Source organism: Carcharodon carcharias, chromosome 21, assembly GCF_017639515.1.
Source record: "Carcharodon carcharias isolate sCarCar2 chromosome 21, sCarCar2.pri, whole genome shotgun sequence".
Lineage (NCBI taxonomy): Eukaryota > Metazoa > Chordata > Chondrichthyes > Lamniformes > Lamnidae > Carcharodon > Carcharodon carcharias.
This window is the reverse complement of record NC_054487.1, coordinates 83425084-83450025: the sequence shown is the minus strand read 5'-3', so window position 1 is coordinate 83450025 and position 24942 is coordinate 83425084. Positions and strand designations below refer to the sequence as shown.

Sequence of the window (24942 nt, the reverse complement as noted above, 5' to 3'; positions counted from 1 at the left end):
TCGGAATACCAACATATCAAGCGGGCACTTCCCGTCTGCCACACTTTGGGTGAGACTCGGATTTATTGCACTTCGTATAAAGGACCTCTTCCGGAACACACTACCGGAGGCAGAATATTTATGGCCTCTTAAATGACCCCGGTAGAAATCCGCCCATTGTTTGCTTAACAAAAATTTGGCTTTGTAGGCCCAGTGGGACAACTTTACCAGAATAATGCTTTGTGCTGGTACAAAGACACAATGTTCCTCTTCTTGCAAAGCAGCTGATCCTCTGATTTTAACCAGAAGATTGATACAGTGTCAATAGTGTGGCAAAACATCCCAGGAGGCTTCACAGAGGTATTAGTAAAATTTGGACCTGGGTACAAAGGAGAACGTGTTGGGAGAAGTGACCAATAACTTGCTTAAAGAGTTGGGCTTTAAGCAGCACCTTGAAAGAGGTTGAAGGGTTCACAACTTGCATGGGACTGAGGGGGACTGAAAGCACAGCCACCAGTGGTAAGGAGAAGGATTAGGGAAAGTGGACAAAAGGGCTCAGGTCAGAAGAGCTGAGAGTTTAGATGCAGGGTTATTGCAAATGAGGGAACATCCACGATGGTGAGAAGCTCAGCATGCAACGCAGCTTCTTAAAAAAAAAAGGAGCACAGTCATTTTGAAAAGCGGCAAGTTGCTGAGTGCAGTGTCTCTCATTGGCTTTTCAACAAGCTCGGCTTGTTCATCTATTCATCGGCCCACAGGCTAAATTTGAGCCTCGCTTCTTTCTTTAGCTGCACTGAATATTATTTGGAGATACCATGTCATTCCAACAAACCCCCCCCCCCCCCACACACACACACAATAGCAGCACAGTCTCGGGGGGAGAAAACCAGGGACCAAATACAATCTTGGAAATTTATCCGGAGGATGCAGTTTTAAAAGAATTAGAGGTGACATGAGGAGGAAAAAGGAATATATACAGTGAGTGGTTGTGATCTGGAATGAACTGCTTGAAAGGGAAGCAGATTCAATGGTAACTTTAAAAAGCAAGTTAGATAAATACTTGAAGGGGGAAAAATTGCAGGGGTTGTGGGTAGAGAGCGGAGGAGTGGGACTAATTGGATAGCTCTGCTAAAGAGCCAGCACAGATGGGCTGAATGGTCTCCTGTACTGTAAGATTCTATGAGAATGTAACTCAGTGGTGCACATTCCAGCATTGTAGCGTTGTTACAGCACAGAAAGAAGCCATTCAGCCCATTGAGTCCATGCTGAATCCATTATGTAACCCTCTACCACCTGTGCTGTTTCACCAGTGTTTTTTTTCCCTTTTGGCAAACCACATTGTAGATTAAATTTCTCATGGCCAAAGCAGTCAGGATCTCTCCAGGAGTGACTTAGTCGGAACGTTGAGCTTTAGTTCATTTATTTGAGCCAATTGGGCTTTTCTATATTTCTATTATTAGATTTTCCCAGGAGAGTGAAACTAGCTGACCCTGGAGCGTGAACCTCCGGAATGTTCTGTTGTAGGTGCTAAAAGTGATTTTCTAGGATAAAGGAAGGGTCTGAAGAAGAGTCATAACTGGACTTGAAATGTTAACTCTGTTTCTCTCTCCTCCGATGCTGCCAGACTTGCTGAGTTTTTGCTGCATTTCCTGTTTTGTAATAATTTTCTAGGTTTTGACAAATGTTAGCCAGCCAATTAGAGCCAGTCTAAATCAAAAATCATGGCATTAGAGTCTAGGAGCTCCCGGACAAATTAGAATGTTGCAGAGTGAATAGATGAGCTGGGCCCGGGTTCCCAGCCGTGTTCTTTGGCACTGACCCCAGCAGTAAATCCCTGAGCTACCAACATCTGTCAAAGGATTGACATATTCTGCAAGATTCCACAATGTGGGTCTCTGGCATCTCCGATCATTGTATCTAATTCTACACTCAGCTCAGAAAGGGAATGGTCATCATGCATGTTTTTTCTTTTTGCAATATTCAGAAGCAGATAAATGAGTACAGTCAGCCTTAGAAATCCAGGGATACCCAGCTGATATAGAGGAGTCGATGACTTCACTTGATGCAGAGTTTCCTTAGCAACAGATGATGCTACCACAGGTGCAGAATCACGGATCATTTTAGGACATAGGAACATGGGAGCAAGAGTAGGCCATTCGGCCCATCGAGGCTGCTCCACGATTCAATTAGATCATGGTTGATCATCCACCTCAACAACACTTTCCCACACTATTCCCATATCCTATGATATCATTAGTATCCAGAAAGCTATCCACCTCTCTCTTGAACATGCTCAATGACTGAGACTCCACAAGGTAGAGAATTCCAAAGATTCACCACCCTCTGAGTGAAGAAATTCCTCCTCATCTCAAATCTTAAATGGTCTGCCCCTTATTCTGAGACTGTGTCCCCTGGTTCTAGACTCACCAGCCGGGGGGAACATCCTACCACATCTACCCTGTTGAACCCTGTAAGAGTTTTGTAAGTTGTGCTGAGATCACATCTTGTTTTTTGAAACTAAAGAAAACAGGCCCAGTTTCCTCAATTTCTTCTCATAAGACAAACCTGCAATCCCAGGAATCAGTCTGGTGAACCTTGTTTCACTCCCTCTATGGCAAGTATATCCTTCCTTAGGTAAGGAGACCAAAACTGTACACAGTACTCCAGGTGCAGAGCAGTGGAGGCAGGGTCATTGAATCGTTTTAAGGCAGAGCTGGATAAGTTCTTGACTGACAAGGGGGTCAAAGGTTATCGGGGGGTAGGCGGGAACATGAAGTTGAGGCCACAATCAGATCAGCCATGATCTTATTGAATGGCGGAGCAGGCTCAAAGGAGCCAAATGACCTACTCCTGCTCCTAATTTGCATGTTCGTGTGTAATTGCAGCGAGACATCTTTACTCCCGTACTTAAATCCTCTTGCGATGAATTGCTCGCTGCATCTGTATGCTAGCCTTCAGTGACTCATGAACCAGGACACCCAGGTCCCTTTGGACACTTTTTAGATTTCTCAGAGCCCAAAGCTCATCAACGCTGACACACACACACACACACACAAAGATGTTTTAATAGCTTTGTTCATTGTCAGTCTGCCCATCCCTGGTTTTCACTCGATGGTGGTAGGGGGTTACTGCTGGGCAGGGGTTTGATATAACTGAGTGTCTTGTCGGGTCACTTCAGAGGGAAGTCAAGAGTCGTCCACGTTGATGTGCGACTGGAGTCACACATATGCCCAGACCAGTTAAGGATGACAGGCTTTTCATCCCTAAAGGAGGTTAGCGAACCAGTTTGGGTTTTCACAACAATCCGACAGCTTCACGGTCACTTTTACTGACCGAAGCTCTTTCCTTTTTTGAAACCGATTCAAATTCTTAAATTGCAATGGTGCATTTTGAAATCCTGTTCTCTGGGTTATCAGTCCAGTAACATCAACCCTTCTTACTTTACCCTTTTGTAATCTGTCCCACTTTGCCAGGTGTTAGACCAGAGATTGACAGCACACCAAGCAGTTTATTCCCCTGAGAAAGACCATCACTGATAATGCAGAATCCATAAGAACATATTCCCATTCATAATATTTGTATCAATATAGCGCTTTTCACAGCTTCAGGGCATCAGGCACTTTACAGTCAATGAATTACTTGTTTTTTGAAGTGTAGTCAATGTTGTAATGCAGGAGAAACAGCAGCCAATTTGCCCACAGAAAGCTCCTACAACCAGCAATATCCTAATGACAAGGATAATCTGTTTTTGTGCTGTTGATCAAGAGAGAAATAATGGCCAGGATAATGGGGAGAACTCTGTGGTCGTCTTCAAAAATAGCGCCATGGCATCTTTACGTGCACCTTAGAGGGCAGACGGGGACTTGATTTAACATCTTTTCCAGACGGAACCTCTGATAATGTAACACTCCCTCAGTACTGCGCTGGCAGTGTCAGCCTGGGTTATGTAGCCAAGTTTCTGGAGTGTGACTTGAACCCACAACCTCCTGACTTGGAGCCAAGAGTCCTACCAAAGGGCTGATAACTTTACATTGTAGCTGGGATCCTACAACTCAGTGATACCCATGGAATCCGCGGCACATTTTGTTTGAAAAACAATGAGGCTCGAAGGTGGGTAACCTCTTGCTGAGAGTAAGGGACATGAATCTGTTCCCAAGAGGGAATATACGATAAGGATTGAAGACTTTGAAGTCATAAAGGGAATCAGCACTTGTCTGAGTGATGAGTAATTTTGGGATCTAAACTTCAGAACTTTTGCCAATTCCTGGTTTCAGTGTACAATGTGCCCCATCATGGACCATATCCAACTTCATTTCCTGAAGCAAAGTCCTGCCAAATCTCTCCATGTTATTAAAAGTAATCATATACACTCCAGGATGTTTTTATAAAGTCTTACAATCCTGGTTGCATTCTTCCATTTCACAGGTCTGGTTTCCTAGCATCTTAGAGTGCCCTGTCCAGGTTGGATATTTGTGTGCCTGTACTTGCCACCTTCAATCACATTCCCGACAAAATAATGATCAAAGTTTCTGTTTTTAATGCTTTGACTATTTTAGCTGTGAGATTTTTCCCTGACCTGACACCATGGGTAAAATGTACCATCAAGCACCAGTTAAAACCTGTTCCTTTTATGAATTTGCGACATTTTGTTTGGCTATTGAACAAAAGCAACTCCAAGCTGCTCCCCGTGCCTGTTATCTGTATTTCCAAGGTCAATAACTTTATCCAACTGACTGAGGGGTGAATCTTAATTGGGCCCACGCGTTGGGAAACAGACAGATTCCCGTTTAATGAAGCGTGATCTCGGGTTCAGTTGATCCGATTAGTCGGTGAGCCCCATAAGGATGAGTTAGGTTAAAACTGCACCCCCCCCCCCCCCCCTGTGGTGTCTGAATTGCAATTAAGTTAGAGGATGTTAATATCAGTGGATTAAACTGAGCAGTAACTGTGAAATCCAATACGTTGACCGTGACTCTCGCAATTGTCCTTTCCTCAGTTAGCTCATCAGTACCTTGCTGGTAAAAACCTCACATCGGCTGATCCGCAGGAGTTCAAGCAACATCTCTACGACATCTGGTTTCAGCTGTATTCCAGAGGAGGAAACCGTGGGTATGTTTATGACAGTAAAGCATCTAACAGAATTTAGTTCATTTCTGTTCAGTTGTCTGCGCTAGATGTGACCCAGGGTCCCTGCAGCCAAGCTCCGTTCAGTAGCAGCATTTTCTATTATTGGTCAGTCGATTACTTATGGAACGGTGCACAGGGAGTCAACACCGAGTGTAATTGTCAGGTAAAGGAAGGTCAGAGTCCGGCGGGGGCAATTGGTACAAGGCAGTGGGAAGGGGAGGAGCAGAGCAGGTGAGGGGTGGGGTGGAATGATGAGGGGCAGAGGCCAGGGGGTGGGATGGGGGATGAGAGGGCAGGTGAGAGGTGGCAAAGGGAACAAGAGGCAGAAGAAGAATCTGTGTCGGGCTGGAAGTGCAAAGTCCTGGAACTCACTTCCTAACAGCACCGTGGGTGTACCTACACCACATGGACTGTGGCAGCTCAAGAAAGCAGCTCATCACCACCTTCTCAAAGGCTACTAGGGATGGGCAATAAATGCTTTGCCCAGCCAGCGAAACCCACATCCCGAAAATGGTTTTTTTTTATTTTAAAGTGTGTTACTGGGTGGGTGGCAAATTCTGCCAGGGGTTGTGCTCTCTCTCTCTGAGCGAGAAGGTATGAGGGGCTGTGAACTCTGAAACTTTTTCAGTGGGGAAGGGGCAGTAATCTGTCCAGGGTCGGCGGGGGCTGGTGGTGTTGGTGTTGCTGATGCAGTTGGCCAAGCGATGGACTTCTGGGAGCTAACTGAGACAGCCCACAGGAGCAAGCTACGAAGCTTTGGTCAGGGGGTTAGTTTAGGAGGCGTGCCCACGATTCACTGAATTAAAGTTGCTCAGTTGGTAGCACTCTCATCCAAGCCACAAAGTTCTGGGTTCAAGTCCCACTCCAGGACTTGAGTACTGTTATGATCCGTAGCTGAGGTTACCCCTGGACAAGCCTGATCCAAGGGTGGAACCCAGCTTGTTTAGAAATGTGGAGAGTTGCTACTGAGCAGAGCCACAGGAATCAGCTGATGAACTTTTAACAAAAGAATAAAACATTTATTGAACAAGAAAAGATGAACTACATTACAATACTCTTTCACCCATAACTGTACCTTTTAGAGATGTATACAGATTTATAAAGCTAATACAAGTTACAAGAGCTATCTTATACTCTAATGTTCAAGATAAGTACACAGTCTGTGTACATCTGTGGTGACCTGTGGTCAGACAGACCACACTCCGAAACCAAGTGACAAATGTCACTGCAACTAGACGCTATGGATCTCTCCTCAACTCCCCCCAGATGCTTGTCACACTCTGAGCCAACCAGTCTCACTGCACTCTGTCTTTCACACGAGGGTTTCCAATCTCCACTCTCCAAACCTCGCCTTGGAATCTTCTCCCAATCCGACGCTTTCTCTCCTTGCCTTCCATAAGGGTTCACCTCCAAGTTTTCGAACTCTCCTTCTGATGTTCCTCTTTCCCTGGGTCACCACATGCATTCAAGCCATCTTCATCCACTTTCCCTCACTGACTCAGCTGTCAACAGTACACCACTACTTCACACGCTCATAGCAAAGAGCTACAGACCTTCAGTTGTCTCTCTGGACCTTCTTGCCTCTTGCAAACTGTTCTTGCTTTAAACCTGCTTTCTGCAGCTTTAGTCTCTTTAAATCTGTAGCTTGGAGCCTTTCCCTCTGCCCCTCACTCTTAACTTCCCTTAACAGGGCTTTTTCCAGGCTCCTGTCTTTCCTTTGACTAGAAGGTCTTCTTGAGACTTTCCCCTGTTTCTGTCTCACTCCTTTAGCCTTGGGACCTTTTGGAAAACCTGCAGCTCCCTCTCCCAGTGTCTATACTCTCTGGGGGTCTTGGCTTCAAACTGAACTTAAAACTGCCGTTCCTTTAGTTTTTCTGTGTGTCTGTGGGAGGGACCTGCCTCTCTGGACCCCTGTTGCTAGGCAACAGCCCAATTCTCCACTTGGGCAGAATTTTGAGGTCATTGGGCAGGCCCCGGAGTGGCAGGGGAACGGACTGACACCCGTGATGGGCCCCCAAGTAAGATGCCCCTCCGGCTGGCCAGTTAGCGGGCAGCCAGCGTGAGAGGCGCACTGAAAGGCCCAGCGCTGCTGGGGCGAGGGCAGGAGGAGGGCGAGCGCCGATATCAGCGCGGGTGCAGGGGGGTGACGCGCAGTGGAAGCTCCCTGAAGGCAGAGAGTTGCCTCAGGACGCTGAGGCTTTGAAAACCATCGAATGAAAATTTTGAAATGCAGAGAAAAATGTCCACACATCGGACTCACTCACCCAAACCATATAGATTATAAAACTTCTGCCCAAACGCTTTTTTTTTTAAAAATTAATCTCGGAAACCTCACCCTGCCCTTGGATGAGGTTTCCTCAAAAAATCCAGATGCTGCCCGGCGGATTCACCCACCTACCAACCATAATGTTGAACAGGCATTACATTAACAGTTAATACATTAATGGCCTTAGTATCGCGAAATATCACGCACTATTTTACACTCAGGCTCACACCCAGCGTAAAATTCTGCCCCTTGTGTTTGCTTAACTTCTTAAGTCATAAACTCATGTGGAACATATGTGCATGTTCCACCTTTTCAAAGTGAAACTAAAACTCAGTTTAACCTCTCCTTAACGCACAAGGTACAGAAATGCAAATCCAAACTTAAACTTCAAAGTTAAAACTCATTCCTAACACCTACAAATGCAAATATAACTTATTTAAACTACTTCCATTTCGTAAGAGCACAGAAGTTAAGGCTGACGCTCCAGTGCTGTGTCAAGGGAGTGCTGCACCATCAGAGATGTCATCTTTCAGGATAGATGTTAAACTGAAGCCCCTCCTGCCCTCTCAGGTGGATGTAAAAGAGCCCATGGTGCTATTTGAATAAGAGCAGGAGAGTTGTCCCCGATATCTTGGCCGATATTTATCCCTCAATCAACATCGCAAAAAACCAATTATCTGGTTATTATCACATTACTGCTAGTGGGAGCTTGCTGTGTGCAACTTGGCTGCCAATTGTCCCAAATTACAACAGCGACAAAGTCTCAAAAGTACTTCATTGGCTGTAAAGCACTTTGGAGTATCCGGTGGTTGTGAAAGTTGCTATATAAATGCAAGCCTTTCTTTTTTATTAAAAGGCGCACTCCACCTCACCAAAATGTCAGGCTGCAGATACCAGACTTGTTTGAAAAAACTGTGGCCAAATGATCTGTTTTTATGTTTTAAGTTTGCTGATTAAATAGGTTAAAGACATTTCACTGCATTTAATTTGGTTTCAAAATTACTCGCGGAAACCTCATGTTCACCGAATGGGTTTATGACAGGACCTTGGCCACCCAGTGGCCAAGCTATGCAAGTGCATGGAAACACCAAATCACCCGTTGGAATTGCAGCCACAGCCCCAGGAGCTAACATTACGTGACATTTAACCTAGCCAATGTCCACCTACAGGGGTAATTGTATGGAATTCAAGCCTGCCCGTCAATTTTAACTCATGTTTGAACTTTCTCCTGTCATGAACTATATAACTTATGCTGTCTTTTAACTGGGAGGGAAGGAAGTTTGGGATAAGGAAAACCCTAGTGTCACTCGCGGAGCAGTGGAGCTAAACGTTCCTTCTCCGTGTGGGATTCAGCAGATTTCTTGCATCAAATGTTCTAAGAGGCTTCCACAATGGATTAACATTCAGACTTTTTATTGGTCTTTTTGCTTCCTCCAGGCGGGACTCTTCGGGGTTTGAACATGTGTTTGTTGGAGAGACCAAACGCGGGAGAGAGATCATGGGGCTGCACAACTGGGTCCAATTCTACCTGCAGGAGAAGCACGACCACATTGATTACAAAGGCTTTGTGGCCAGGAAGGACAAGACCAGGGTGGGAGCAGCAGCACTCGGTGTTCTGGCATTGTTGTCTTTGGAACATATTCCTGTCTAGTTTACTCTTATATTCCATTTTTTTTTTCCTCTATCGGCTTTTGGTGGTCCTTTCTAAAATGCTCATGATCCTCAAACTTACTACTGTTCTTTGCAACATTATATAAGCCTCTTTTTTTTTTATTATGCTGATACTATCCTTAACCTCCTTAGTGAGCCATGGGTAAATCTTTCTCACTGAGCTTTTTTTCAATGGAATGTATCTTTATTGAACATTTTGAATTGTTTCTTCAAATGTTTCCCACTATTTATTTACCACCATACCTTTTTCGTGCATTTACCCAACTAACCCGATTGGAGTATGTTGTTTTCAAACTTAAGGTGGAATGCAATTGTGTTATGATCACTATTTTCCAGTGGACCTTTTACTGTGACATTACTAATTAACCATGTCTCATTGCACAATACTAGATCTAAAATAGCTTTATCCCTAGTTAGTTCCACAATGTATTGCTCCAAGAAACTGACAAAGCATTCTACAAACTCAAATTCTTGCCAATTTGATTGTCCCAGTCCATATGAAGACTGAAGTCTCCCACAACTATTACATTGCCATTGTTAAAAGCTACAATAAGTTCTTGTTTAATGTTCTGCCCCACAGTTCTGTGCCTTCAGGGAGCTTTCACTGAGCACGCGGATTTGCTGACTTCTGCACTTGCCTTCCTCCTCTTTCACTCCAACCCCCTCCATTCCCACCCAGGCAGCACTCAGCATTTCAGCGTCTGATTCACGCTGGCCATTAATTGGCCGGCCAGCGTGAAATCGGGGCCTGATCGCGGGTTGTAGACCCGCTCCCAGGCCCGCCCACATAATGAGGGGAAAATCCTTCCCCGTGTCTCTGATGGGAATTAGATCCAAGCCACTTATCTCTAGATGTGCCACCAGTTCATTTAAGATTATTGTGAATGTTTCTTATGTTCACATACAGTGAATTCAGTCCTTTTTTTTTTAAACTACTTTTCCCTGCATGGACCTTACTCTCTGATGTACTGTTACTGTTAAACTCTGTCCCTTCCTTATCCCACTCAGCGTATTTTTACCCACATCGAGATACTTTCCTGTTGCTTCCATGTGGGTTAATGGTGAGGGGCGCTCATTCCTGCTTCTCAGCTGCTGCCCATTCACACTATTGGGCTCGGGACCTGATCAGCTGTGTCATCAGTGCGTAAACCAGCGTTTTGAGTGTTGTGGTGAGGTAGTATGTTATCAGGTGCAGGGTTGGGTATATGTCTGTTATCGAGTGGAATCATACTGATTTTATGTTTTGGTGTTCTCCACAGCCTGATGAAGATGATCATGTCTTGACCCTGCAGTTCAGCTGGAAGGAGATGGTGAAGCCTGTGGGTAGCTCCTTTATCGGAGTGAGCCCTGAGTTTGAGTTTGCTGTCTACACTATCTGCTTCCTCCTGTCGCAGGCCAAGGTCTCGCGGGAGCTGGTGATGGTGGATGAGTACCACTTGCAGATCATCGTGTATCGCCATGGGAAGTACATTGGATCTTCCTACCCCATCCTGCTCAGCAGCAACAACACGCCCCTGGATTAAACCTGCGGCAGTCCCAGTAAACCACAGTGCTATACGAAGTTTGCTCAATCTCAGCAGAGTTTGCATCCGTCCAGTAAGCAGGCTGTAGTTGATGCTGGAATGGTTTCGTATGGTTATGTGTGCTCAAAGCCTCTGTATGTTGTGCACTAAATTACCGCACGTTTTGCAAAGGTCTCCTGTTTGGAAATCTCAATCAATTTGTTATGAAAGCAGAAAATGCTGGAAAAACTCAGCGTGTCTGGCAGCATCTGTGGAGAGAGAAACAGAGGCCACGTTTCAGGTCCAGTGTGACTCTTACTTGGAACCGAGTGGTACCGGACTTGAAACGTTAACTCTGTTTCTCTCTCCACAGACGCTGCCAAACCTGCTGAGTTTTTCCAGCATTTTCCGTTTTTATTTCAGATTTCCAGCATCAGGAGTATTTTGCTTTTATAGAATCGATTTTTGTTGCTGTGTATAAAAGACACCTCAGGGCCAGTCTCCAAGTGAAAAATCCAACTGCCTTTTTATTTGGGTTAATGCTCGGCATGGAATTAATTTCAAAAGTTACCTCTATGTCCCATGCCTCTGTAAATCAACACATTCCACACGATGCCCTTTAAATGGTGGGGCTGGTTTTTGAATTTAATATGTTGATTCAGGATTTTATTTTGCCAATTTTTTTTAATATAATATAATAAGTTCTGAAACTTCCAGAAACTACAATATAATATAGTAAGATTATCGTAGACTCTTAAGATCTCTTAATGAAGCAGAGCATCACGCACCAAATACTCGTCATTAAAACCCTAAAATGACAAGCCACCACGTTTTAATATCAGTTAGAAAACAATCTCTTGCTAACCCTCTTGTCACCAGTTGGATTAAAAATGGTTATTTCACTTCTAAGTGAAATCAGTGCTTTTTTTTTGTAATAAGACCCCTGACGCAGCAGTCTTAACAGTTTCAGATCGATCGAATGTGGAAGTCTGGCACTATTTGAAACTGGGAGAAATGTGTTCTCTCCCCATTCCGCCCTCGAGGGTTCGCCAATGTGAAAAAGAGCCACAGCCATTAGTTTGTGTTTCTAGCTGTTGACGTGCATTTGCTTTTAGCTTCACGCACTTTATCTGCTTTAACCCATGAAGTAGTCAATGATTTAAGGGTTAGCCCTACTTTAATGTTCTGCATATTCTCTGCTCCCTAGCCTGTGTACTAATATTAATGACATTAATTGAATTGACTATGAATTTTGAACTGTGGAAGTTTTAAAAACACACACTTTTTGATATTTCAGTCGGCCTTAAAAAAAAAGAAAAAAGAATTTTTTGAGTTTTTTTTTAATGTTTTTGGTCCAGATGGAAAGCTTTTATCTGATCCTGTTTGGGCCTTTCTCAGTCTCCGAGGTGCGGGAAAGGTTCAAGGAACTTTTTCTGATGGGGCTGTTCCCAGAGTTTAAGATGGAGCTAGGGTGAGTGGGACTCTGAGGGAGTTCCCTTAGCGCTCAGAGGCAGGGAGGGTTTGACATTATTGGTCTGATCAGACCTTTACCGCAACTTAGCACCCCAAGTGCCAAACCTCACAAGGATCGCTGAGGTTTGAATCGATGTCTGAAGTTTAGTTTTGGATGATTTAATGGAGACAAGGTGCTTAAAGGTGTTCAGGTTTACCTCAAACTGGGGGTTGTTCACACACCAGCCCAAAACTTGGGATTTTTAAGATGCTGAAACCTTTCCTCTGCACAAACCTCAGCAACTCTGCTGCTGTTGCAATCCCAGGACACGCCGATCCTCACGCCTGAACTACGTTTTTTTTTAAAAAGTCAATATTGGTAAAAGCGGCTGGAAAATTTCTACTGCAGCTGTTTCAAAAAGCACTCCTCTTTTTAAACTGTTCTGATTTTCAGTTTTAACCAAACGCTTCCTGCAGTGGTCGCATGCTTTCCTTATTTTCAGATTTCAGTATTTGATTTTGAAAAAAACTTTACTCCTGTAAAGTTCAGTCTTTGTTTTCCTAGAAGAGATGATTTCACCCAATATTTGATCCCACTCGAGCTCATAGCACACCTGCTGTGTTTTTGTGTCATGTGCCACTTGCACACGGGTGTTTAATCTGAAATGAGTTAACTCCTGAGTTACGTTAGGGAGTCCTGGGGACAAGTTTAAATGTTGGTAAACAATTCACTGATTGAAATTTCTATCCTCTTGTTCCCAACCGTTTTTATTGATGCTGCTTATTGACACTTAACCTTAACGTCTCAAAGCTCAACAGAACTATGGGATATATATTTGACCAAAGTTTACTCTATGCAAATATTAAAAGTTCAATTTCTGCAATGCATGTTCACCTTTTTATAAGCTTGAAATAAAGTTTGCTACAAATACATGAATTTGATCTCTTATTTCTACACAATTATTTCAAGATTATTGGCTAAGATGGTTATACCCTGATAGAGTGTATCTTCATTGTTATGTCTCAAGTCCTCAGAATAGCTCAAAGCCCTGCACAAGTGATAAACTACTTTTCGAACTGCTGGCATTATTATTTAGGCAACGGTGCAGCCAATTTGCACACAGTAAGATTCCTTGGCAGCAAATGCGATGACTCTTTTTGGTGGAGTTGGTTGAAAGGAGAAGGTCGGCTTAGACATTAAGATTCTTTCCTTTTTGAATCAGCCCCTCATCTTTTATGTCCAGCAAGGCAGGCAGGTTGTGTGTTGCAATAACATCCCATCCAGATAAAAGGCAGCTTTGACAGTGCAGTGCTCCCTCAGTACTGTCCCTTCGACAATGCAACACTCTCAGCACTGACCCACCGACAGTGCAGCACTCCCCCAGTACTGACCCTCCGACAGTGCAGTGCTCCCTCAGTACTGCTCCTTCAACAGTGCAGCACTCTCAGCACTGACCCTCCGACAGTGCAGTGCTCCCTCAGTACTGACCCTTCGACAGTGCAGCACTTTAAATACTGACCCTCCGACAGTGCGGTGCTCCCTTGGTACTGACCCTCCGACAGTGCAGTGTTCCCTCAGTGCTGACCCTCCGACAGTGCGGCGCTCCCTGGGTCCTGGCCCTAAGACAGTGCGGCGCTCCCTGGGTACTGGCCCTAAGACAGTGCGGCGCTCCCTCGGTACTGGCCCTAAGACAGTGCGGCGCTCCCTCGGTACTGCCCTGAAGCGCCAGACTAAATTATGTGGTTTCTGTAGGAGCTGCAAATTTCAACATTGGTGTAGAATCATAGAATTGGTTACAGCACAGAGGGAAGCCGCTTGGCCAGTCGAGTCTGTACTAGCCTTCTCCCTGATCTTTCCTCCTAGCCCTGGAAATCCTTTCGCTTCAGGTGTTTATCCAATTCCCTTTTGAAAGCCACAATTGACCCTGCCCCCACACTCTCAGGCAGTGCATTCCAGATCGTAACCACTCGTGTAAGTTTATCCTCATGTTGCCTTTGGTTCTTTTGCCAATCACTTCTAAATCAGTGTCCTCTGGTTCTCGATCCTTTTGCCAATGGGAACAGTTTCTCTATCTACGCTCTCTAGACCCCTCATGATCTTGAGCACCTCTTATCAAATGTCCCCATCAACCTTCTTAAGGGAGAACAATCCCAATGCCTCCAATCTATCTTCCTAACTGAAGTCCCTCACCCCTGGAACCATTCTGGTGAATCTTCTCTGCACCCTCTCTAATGCCTTCACATCCTTCCTAAAGTGTGGTTCCCCAGAATTGGATGCCATACTCCAGCTAAGACCGAAGTTGTGGTTTTTTAAAAAGGTTCATTAATCAGCTCCCTTCTGGTCTCTGTGCTCCCATTTACAAAGCCCAAGACCTTGTTTTTGCTTCAAGGATTTTATGCTCAGATTGTGAGGAGTTAGTGTTTGATTCGCAACTAACGAGGGAGACAATGGGGAAAAAAGACAACTGGCCACAAAAACAGGCGTGTTGGATATTCAGAGGCAGAATAAAATGTTGGGATGTACGCAAGGTGTGAGTTTTATGTGAAAGGAGGTGATGTTGAATCTGTATGTAGCTATGGTTAGGCCACTTCCGGAGAATCCTGTTTAGTTTTGGTCTTAGTGGGTGAAATTTTATGGTCCCCCACCTGTTGGTTTGAAAGCTTGTGGGTGGGTGGGTTCATAAAGTGTAACACCTGGCCTGCCCGCAACTACCCACACGGCCCTGACCTCTCCCTCATTTTGCAGGGTGCAGTCCACCAGCCCTTCAGTCTATTGAGGACCTTAAGTGGCCAATTAATGGCCTCTTAAGTACTTTGTCCCACATCCGCTATTTTACCCACGACAGGAAGAGGCCCACACCAGGTGGGGACAACAGCCGCTTTTACCGGGAAATTTGACGTTGGGCAAGTGGGCAGGGAACCTCCTTTTTGGGTCCCCTGCGTCCATCAGAGCCACTCCTCACAAGGTCACACCCCCTCCCTTTAACCCCCCCACCCCCCTCCCCCAACAGCCCCTCAAACCCAGCACCGCCACCCCGCCCACCTTGCTGGACCCTGGCAGCTGGGCTCAGCCAGGACCACAGAACTTATCTGCGATTCAGAATCCACGACAACCTCTTCGGGTTCTGTCGGTCGTCCCAGCAGCGGACACCCCAGAACGTGGCGTTGCTGGAACAACAGTGCTGCCGGCCAATCTGATCGGCCGGAAACTCTTTCAGGTGAGGCTTTCTCCCCTTATGGGGACAGAAGTCTTGCCCTTAGTCAATTAACACCCCGCCAAGCGTTAAATGGCTGCAGGACAGTTGGTATTGGCAGGGATGTGTTCCCTGTTAACCCTTTGGGTGGCGGGGACTTGAGACTTAAATCTCTGGAGAGGGGAATGATCAGTGGGGATTTGAGAATAGCGCGAGTATTTCAGAAGATTTGGATACGGGGGGTTCTCTTTTTTTAAAATTCATTTTAAGAAACGTGGGTGTCACTGGCTGGGCCCAGCATTCATTGCCCATCCCTAGTTGCCCTTGAGAAGGTGGTGGTGAGCAGTCTTCTTGAACCGCTGCAGTCCATGTGGTGTAGGTACACCCACACAGTGCTGTTAGGGAGAGAGTTCTCGTGATGGTTGAAATGTTGGAGGGGAAGGAGCAGAGTTTAAAATTATGGATGAAGCTGGAAGAAAACACAGAAGTTGGCAACATTTTTCAGTCAGAGGATGGAACAGAATATAAATAGGGCTCATGGAATGTAAAATCACAGCAGGATTTGAGAAAATACTGCATGGGTTCCTGTGCATGAAGGGTGATGCCTTCACTGCTTTAAACCAGTATGACTCGGAACTATTGACCGGCATCGATGTTGCTATGGGATGACCACCCAAGGTCAGAAAGAACCATTTTACACCGTGAGTGATAACAACCTGGGCCTTGCAGCCTACGAGGATGATGGAAGCGGGGACCAATTGATGATTCTCAAAAATAAACTGGATGGGCATTTGAGGGAAATTAACTCGCAGGGCTACAGGAATCGAACGGGGGAATGGGACCAACTGGATTACTCTACGGGGAGCCAGCATGGACTCAGTGGGTCAAATGGATTCCTCTGTGCTGCTCTGCAATCATTTACGGCATAGAAGATGGCCATTCGCCTCATCGAATCCATGCCAGCTCCCCACAGTCATACCCACACCCCCGCTCTGTCCCCATAGCCCTGCAAGTTTATTTCCCTCAAGAGCCCATCCAGATCCCTTTTAAAATCATTGATCATCACCCATTCCAACACCCTCATAGGCAGTGAGTTCCAGGTCATTAGCACTCACTGCGTAAAAGAGTTCTTCCTCATATTCCCCTGCATCTCTTACCCAAAACCTTTGACCTATGTCCCCTAGTCCTCATGCCATCAGCTAATGGGAAGTGTTTTTCCCTGTCTACCATATTTAAACCTGTCATAATATTGTGCACCTCTATCAAATCTCCCCTCAATCTCCTTTGATTCAAGGAGAACAATCCCAGCCTTTCCATCCTAACCCTGTAACTAAACCCCCTCACCTCTGAAACCCTTCCGGATAAATCTCCTCTGCACCCTGTCAAAGACCCTCGTATCCTTCCTAAAGTGTGGTGACCAGAATGGGACACAACTCTAGTTGTGTCCTAACCAGAGCTTTCAGACTCAATGGCCCAATCATTCCAGCCTGCACTGGGGAATTTTCAGGAATTATGAGGCATGAGGAGCCTATCAAGTTGCACATTTCAGACTAACTGTGTCAGTGTGTCAGAAAGAAGCTGGGCATACACTTCCAGTACTTGTATATAATAATGACACAGCCATCTGAAAATAAACACTAATCCCTGTTACTGATAGCATGCTGTTATTTTTACTGTGTTACTGAAACCACTGCTATTAATAATTTCACAAATAACAAAGCACTATCCCTCATCTTCTATTTCAATAGCAGCACTTTAGTTTCAAAAGATAACTCATCTCTGTTAAAACCACAGACAGGGGAGGGTCAGACAAACATGTTAGGGCTTTGCGGAAAAGCACAGGAGTGGGACGAATTGGATCGCTCTTTCAGAGAGCCAGCACAGGCTTGACGGGCTGAATGACCTGCTTCTGTGCTGCAACATTAGATGTTTCTCAGCCCTGGGTCAGGATCCATCTCGTTCATCTTGACTGAAGGACCGGGAAGGTCTCCAGCCACTGATAAGGCTGTAAGTGTTCTTTATGAAGAACATGGACTCATTGCTAGTTCCTGGAAAGTTGCCTCAGATAAGCAGCTACAATCTGCTCCTCAAATCTTTCAGCACTCCACCAACATGGGACTTAATGCAAATTTGATCATTTCTTTCTACACTGAAGTGGGCTCAGAAATAAGCACATGTGGACTCCTTTACACAACAGTAACTTTTTAATTTTGTTTTATTCATTCATTCAATTTCCCTTCAGAAGGTGGTGCTGAGCTGCCTTCTTGATCCGCTGCAGACCCTGTGGTGTAGGTACACCCACAGTGCTGTTAGGAAGGGAGTTCCAGGATTTTGACCCAGTGACAGTGAAGGAACAGTGATATATTTCCAAATCAGGATGGTGAGTGGTTTGGAGGGGAACTTGCAGGTGGTGGTGTTCCCATCTATCTGCAGCCCTTGTCCTTCTAGATGGTAGAGATCGTGGGTTTGGAAGGTGTTGTTTAAGGAGCCTTGGTGAGCCGCTGCAATGCATCTTGTAGATGGTACACACTGCTGCCCATGTGCATTGGTGCTGGAGGGGCTAAATGTTGAAGGTGATGGATGGGGTGCCAATCAAATGGGCTGTTTGTCCTGGACGGTGTCGAGTTTCTTGAGTGTTGTTGGAGCTGCCCTCATCCAGGCAAGTGGGGAGTATTCCATCACACTCCTCACTTGTGCCTTGTAGATGGTGGACAGGCTTTGAGGAGTCAGGAGGTGAGTCACTCACTGCAGAATTGACAGCCTCTGACCTGCTCTTGTAGACACAGTATTTATATGGTTAGGCCAGTTTAGTCTCTGGTCAATGGTAACCCCCAGGATGTTGAGAGTGGGGAATTCAGCAATGTAATACCATTGAAAGTCAGGGACTGATGGTTAGATTATCTCTTATTGGCAATGCTCATTGCCTGACACTTCTACAGTGCAAATGTTACTTGCCATTTGTCAGCCACTTATCCAGGTCTTGCTGCATAAGGACACAAACTGCTTCAGTATCTGAGGAGTCATGTATGGTGCTGAACATTGTGCAATCATCATCAGTTTAGTGGGATTAGGGGACATGGGTTCAAATCCCACCATAGCATTTGGTGAAATTTGAACTCAATGAAAAATCTGGAATTAAAAGTCTAATGATGACCATGAAACTATTGTTGGTTGTCATTAAAAACCCATCTGGTTCACTAATGGCCTTTAGGGAAGGAAATTTGCTGTCCTTACCTGGTCTGGCCCACATGTGACTTCAGACAATAACATGGTTGACTCTGAAATGGCCTAGCAAGCCATTCAGTTCTCAAGAGCAATTAGGGATGGGCAATTAATGCTGGCCCAGCTGGTGATGCCCACATTTAAAAAAAAATATTTATGGAGGGTGCAGCATTGGCATAGTCAAGTCTGGAGGTAACAGTGCACGCATAGATGGGGATTTCCGTAGCAGATGTGACACTATAGGGATGGAACCTTGACAAAATTCATAAGTTGGAATGTGCTTTTCTATCATGAGGACATCCCTAATTGCACTTGAACTGAGTGGCTCACTAGGTAATTTCAGAGGGCAGATAAGAATCAACCACATTACTGTGGGTCTGGAGTCACATGTAGGCCAGACCAGGTAAGGATGGCAGATTTCCTTCCCTAAAGGACATCAGTGAAAACCCAGATGGGTTTTTTCAACAATCAATGAGAGTTTCATGGTCACCATGAAATTTTCAAATCCAGATTTATTAATCAGTTGCATTTAAATTCTACCAGCTGCCATGTTGGGACTTGAACCTCTGTCCCCAGATTACTAGTCTACAGGTGTCTGTGAAGAGGTATGTGCATAAACGCTGTGTGTGAAAGGGCCTGTTTGTGAAACGTATGCTTGTGTGAAGGGGGATGTGTGTGTGAAGGAGTGTGTGTGAAATTACCACTACACCCAATCTCACCAGTGGTGGATTTGAAGTGGAAATAAGAATTGAACAGGATGTATAATGGGACACGTGTTTAAATGACAGATTTTTTAACAGGTGGGTGTATGAGTAGCCTATCCTATATCACCAGTTTAAAAAGCCTGATGAAATTGACATGTTGTGTCCCATCCTGGGCACCCCACTTTAGGATATCAAGACCTTGGAGAGGGTTCAGAGCAGCTAATTGACTACAATGGTACCAGGGATGAGGGATTTCAGTAATGTGAAGAGACTGGAGAAGCTGGGGTTGTTCTCCTTGGAGAAGAGGAGGTTGAGGGGAGATTTTACGGAGGTGTTTGTTCAAAATTTTGAATCATTTTGACAGTAAGTAAGGAGAAACGGTTTGTAGCATCAGGAATGTTGGTAACCAGGGGACACAGGTTTTAGATAATTGGCAAAAGAAAGAGAGAAGCAATGGGCACTTTTTTACACAGCAGAATGTTATGATCTGGAATGCACTGCTCGAAAGGGTGGGGGAAGCAGATTCATCAATAACTTCCATAAGGGAATTGGATAAGTTGAACATGTGACCAGGTAGCTAATATTTAACTGGAGTTAGCAATTCCTTTAGGATAAAAAAGGTTGCCAACCCTCCAGGGATAGAGGATCAATCTCCAGGACACTGTTGCGTGCAACCCTGGAGAAAAATCATCAGGGTACTAAAATACTAAGGTTGATTTTCTTATCATTTGCTTTGAACATTTCTCTTCACCAAATATAAAAATATTGAAAATGGGGGAAAAGGCTGCTTGGCATCATCAGGTGGAGTCTTTTTTGCTTTCCCGCTGGCATATGTCACAAGGATGGATGCGTTGACCAGCTAACGGCTGGAGTGTGGGGGCAAGTCGTGTGATGGAACCTCCAGGAATACATTTAATCACAGTTGGCAACCCTAATTTTAAAAGAACTGATTCCTGAAGATTCTGAGATAGGAAAAAAAACAGGAAAACAGTGAGAAATGCCAGCAGCTTGTGAAAAAATGAGAAGGGAGATTTGAAGTGAGCGATTCTTCAGAAGCTCCAACAACATTCCAGCCCCCAGACTGGGGGAGTCTCACACTCAGGGCAGCAGCTGCTGCTGGGGGTGGGACCGTTCATCCGGGAGCGCGGGTTCCGCCCGGACGGTTTTTTTTTCCAGGGAACGGTTCCGCCCGGACCGGGTTTGGCGGCGGACACGAGGTGGTCATGGAGATTCTGGCCGCCGAATTCGGGGATTTGGACCCGGGATCGCTGGCGGCACCGATCCGGGAGGTGGAGGTGGGAGAGGGGGGGATGGGGAGAGGGGGAGAGGGGGAGGGGGAGGGGGGATGGGGAGAGGGGAGGGAGGGAGGGGGGATGGGGAGAGGGGAGGGAGGGAGGGGGGATGGGGAGAGGGGAGGGAGGGAGGGGGGATGGGGAGAGGGGAGGGAGGGAGGGGGGATGGGGAGAGGGGAGGGAGGGAGGGGGGATGGGGAGAGGGGGGAATGAGAGGGGAGGGAGGGGGATGGGGGGGGGAATGAGAGGGGAGGGAGGGGGATGGGGGAGGGGATGAGGGGGGCAGGGGAGGGGAGAGGGGGATGAGGGGGGGAATGGGAGGGGAGGGGATGGGGGGAGGGGGGATGAGGGAGGGGATGAGGGACAGGAGGGAGGGGGATGAGGGAGGGAGGATGAGAGAGGGACGGGAGGGAGGGGGGGAATGGGAGGGGAGGGGATGGGGGAGGGGGGATGAGGGAGGGAGGATGAGGGAGGAGGGGGGATGAGGGAGGGAAGAGGGGGATGAGGGGGGGGGGGATGAGCCGAAGAGGAATTGGGGAGGGGGGAGAGGGAGTGGGTGTGGGTGAAGTTAGGTGGGGAGGGGAAGAGTTTGGGTGGGTGAGGGAGGGAGAGGGGTGATGTGAGGTAGAGGAGGGGTTGAGGGGCGGGGAGGAAGTGGTGGTGAGGGGCGGGCAAGACGACCAGGTTGCAGGAGGGAAGGGGTGACTGGAGTGAGTAGAGGGGGGGACTAGAGGAAAGGGGCGAGGAGAGGTGGGGATAAGGGGTGATGGGGGAAGAGTGAGGGAACTGGGGAGAAGTTAAGAGAAAACCACCTGCCTCTCTTTTGGATCAAGGTATGAAACTAGCACTTGATTTTCTAAGTTTCAGCCTGTGCCTTTTTCCCCATGACAGCCAGATCAGATGGGCCTGTCTTCAAGCAGCTTTTCATATCTCTGCATCTCCCTATAAAGCTTATTTTATTTCACCTTCAATTAAAGGAAACATTCGAAAACATGACCATCTTATAAAGTCTTACATTCGTAACAGAGAGCTTATTCCCTTGACAGCTGAAGGTTTGGCCACCAGTGGTAAAGTTATGAAATCAGGGAATGCACAAGGTGTTAGGAAGAGTGGATCATAAACATTGGCATGGACTGCTTGGGCTGAATGGCCTGTTCCTGTATTCTATACTCTATTTAATCCTATGTAAAAGTATTGATGTTCATTTTGTGTTTTTTTTTATAGGAAAAATGGAAGCTGCTCCCTGCTTTTTTGAAGGTAGTATTAAAGGGTTTATTTTTCATTGCTTTTGTGTTTAAGCAACTAATTAAGAAGGTTAATGGAATGCTATCCTTTATTACGAGAGAGATTGAACATAAAAGTAAGGATGTTATGCTTCAGTTATACAGGGCATTGGTGAGACTGCATCTCGAATACTGTGTGCAGTTTTGGTCTCCTTATCTAAGGAAGGATGTAACTGCATTAGAGGTGGTTCAGAGGAGGTTTACTAGGTTGATACCTGGAATGAGTGGGTTGTCTAATGAGGAAAGGTTGGACAGACTGGGCTGGTTTCCACCAGAGTTTAGAAGAGTGAGGGGTGATTTGATTGAAGTATACAAGATCCTGACTGGCCTTAACAAGGTGGACGTGGAAATGATGTTTCCTCTTGTGGGTGAGTCCAGAGCTAGGGGGCACTGTTTTAAAATTAGGGGTCGGCCTTTTAGGACAGAGATGAGGAGAAATTTTTTCTGAGGGTTGTGCGACTTTGGAATTCTCTGCCTCAGGAGGTGGTGGAGGCGGAGTCATTGAGTATTTTTAAGACGGCGGTAGATAGATTCTTGTTAGGCAACGGAATCAAAGGTTATCGGATTTAGATGGGAATGTGGAAATCGAAACACAAGATCAGCCATGTCTCGATGGGCTGAAAGGAACAGTAGTAGACCAATTTCTTATGTTCTTATGAAAGGGGAATGGTGTCACTCCTGCATTTAATTTCTTCTGTCATTATTGTGAGAATGCACAACTCACCATTCAGCCTACAGATAGTCATGTGTAAATCCTGCAGTTCAAATCAGTGTGTTGCAAAAGTTGCTTTGGGAGCTCAGTGGTAATGTAACTAGGCAGCTGGTTGGAACTGGGGAGCTGAGCAGGCTGTGAATTTCTGTTAAAAACAAAAAACTGCAGGTGCTGGAAATCCAAAACAAAAACAGAATTACTTGGAAAAACTCAGCAGGTCTGGCAGCATCGGCGGAGAAGAAAAGAGTTGACGTTTCGATTCCTCATGAAAGAGTTGACGTTTCAAGTCCTCAAGGGTCATGAGGACTCGAAACGTCAACTCTTTTCTTCTCCGCCGATGCTGCCAGACTTGCTGAGTTTTTCCAGGTAATTCTGTTTTTGTTGTGAATTTCTGTTTCTGCTCAAGTTGGTGCAATACAGATTCAGCAAAATGATATTAGATTAAAAGGTTAAGTTACAAGGATAGGTTGACAGAACTAGGCTTGTATTCCTTTGAGTTTACGAGGTGACCTCATCAAGGTGCTTAAGATGTTAAAACGAGTTGCAAAGCTTGATGCAGGGATCCTGTTGCGGAGGAGTAAGCTTAAAATTATCTAGGCTGTCCAGGAGTGACATCAGGAAGAATAAAGACATAAAAGGTGACGAAGCTGTCCATTAAATTGATTTTTTTTTTTGTTTATTGGATTACTAAACATAACAGCAAACTTAAATTCCAGCCTTGATGTTCATTTGAGCTTATCTCAAGTTCTGATCGAGGTTGTGTCAATTCTCATTTAAGGTAATTGGTGCACTGTTTGAACTTGAAAAAAATGCACTTCCTATTGGCAGAGTGAGTCTTTATGTTTCCCCCCTGACCCCCCCCCCCCAAAAAAAAAATCTATGGACACTGGGGGTCAATTGAAAATTTTCAAGTTGAAGTTGATAGAGTTTTGTGGATTAGTGCATTAAGTGTGGGTAAATGTGGTTGATCAGCCATGATCTGAAGTGAAAATGAAAGTCGCCGTAGTCTCAGAGGACCATAGGCTGCTCTCTACCCCAGTCATGATCTAATAGAATGGTGGAGGACTGAATGGCCTCCTGTCCCTAATGTTCCCATGCATCGCTCCTTGTTTATTTAAAAAGCTATTTTTCTGATGGGTTGTGATGAAGACCCACAGGACAGGAGGGAGCCATTCAGCCCATAGTACCTAGGCTAATGCTAACTCTTCAGTTGGAGCTGCCTGCTCCAACTCAGGCCTTTCCTTGTATCCTTTTATACTCCATATCCAGTTCCTTTTTGAATGATACAGTCCCTGCCTGAACAGCATCTTGTAATAATTCATCCCACATTCTAATAGCCCTCTGTGTGGAAAGACTCCCTCTACGTTGACCCAGATTTTATGCTTGTCCTTTCTACTCTGAAACCCATTTGATTTACTATTATAATTACTTCATGGATTTCAGTGACTGAAGAGTTTTAAATTTCTTTGTTCTTTGCAGGTCAAAGGTCTGGTGAAGCAGCACATTGACTCGTTCAACTACTTTATAAATGTCGAGGTAGGAATGTTAGTGACACTTAGCTCTCCAGCTCTGCACCTTTGCCTCACCCAGCACTACTTGTTCCGCTCACCGTCTCTTCCACTTTCTCCATAGATTAAGAAAATCATGAAAGCCAATGAGAAGGTGACCAGTGATGCTGATCCAATGTGGTATTTAAAGTAAGTGCCAAAGGCTAATTGTTTTCCAAGGGTAGTGATTTTTACTAGAAAGAGCAGTTAAGGGTCAGCCACGTTGCTGTGCAACTGAAACCACATGTAAGCCAGACCGGGTCCTTCCTTTCCTGAAAGCCATGGTGAACCAGATGGGTTTTTAATGACAATCTGCTACTTTTTATTCCAAATTTATCAAAATAGTTGAATTTGAATTCCCCAACTTCACGGTGGGATTTGAAGGCTTGTTTCCACACCATTAGTCCAAGCCCCTGAATTACTAGTCGGGTAACACAACCTCTAAGCAAACAGTCACTTAGTAGTACAGAATTTGAATCTTGCTGAAAAGAGAGACATGTTGCGGAAGCTTTTTGTCTTGAACTCGTCAAGACAAACACAAGAATGCCAAATTTCAGACGATCGTAACAATTCATACAACAGGAGAAAAAGGTGCCGATTGGTTGGCAAGTTGACTCTGATTGGCCGGCAAGTCGACTCTGATTGGCCAAGGTGTTGCTATGGAGAAAGCAGCAGGGAACTACAGACTTCCCAAGCTCCCAGGTGATTCAAGAAGGGCACAAGACTTGAACATATTCCTTTTTGTTTGCATAAAACAGGTCCCTTCGTATGAATGTCACTTCTGGCAAGCATAAATGAGCCACATCATAAACTCAAGTGATTATCTTAAATTGGTTGCCAGTGTAGTTATTAGCTCGCTCAGGATTATTCAGCAAGTGCTGGCCAATTGCAGAATCACATCTAACAGTAGATGTTTTGTTTTGGGTTTTGCAAGCACGGGCTTGTTGAGTATGATTTGTATTCTGCTTATTACGAATAACCAAGGAACATG

General features: G+C 45.4%; 2 protein-coding genes across 5 annotated transcripts in view; both read left to right on the top strand.

Annotated features, from left to right (window-relative positions):
• Positions 1-12928, top strand: part of endouc (endonuclease, polyU-specific C) — a 33989-nt gene extending 21061 nt beyond the window's left edge. For all 3 annotated transcript variants that reach the window (XM_041216050.1, XM_041216051.1, XM_041216049.1), the window contains 3 exons: positions 4976-5088; positions 8810-8963; positions 10303-12928. In XM_041216050.1, coding sequence (XP_041071984.1) covers positions 4976-5088; positions 8810-8963; positions 10303-10566 — 531 coding nt within the window. In that variant the 3' untranslated portion in view covers positions 10567-12928. The remainder of the gene's footprint in view (positions 1-4975; positions 5089-8809; positions 8964-10302) is intronic.
• A 7378-nt stretch (positions 12929-20306) lies between these two features.
• The window catches only part of polr3b (polymerase (RNA) III (DNA directed) polypeptide B), a 97095-nt gene continuing 92459 nt past the window's right edge, over positions 20307-24942 (top strand). Inside the window, exons 1-4 of one of the 2 annotated variants that reach the window (XM_041216115.1) lie at positions 20307-20412; positions 21634-21666; positions 23884-23940; positions 24037-24101. In XM_041216115.1, the coding sequence (XP_041072049.1) occupies positions 20341-20412; positions 21634-21666; positions 23884-23940; positions 24037-24101 (227 nt within the window). In that variant the 5' untranslated portion in view covers positions 20307-20340. Of the gene's footprint in view, positions 20413-21633; positions 21667-23883; positions 23941-24036; positions 24102-24942 lie in introns of those variants that run through there. The other variant, XM_041216116.1, reaches the window with a different exon arrangement.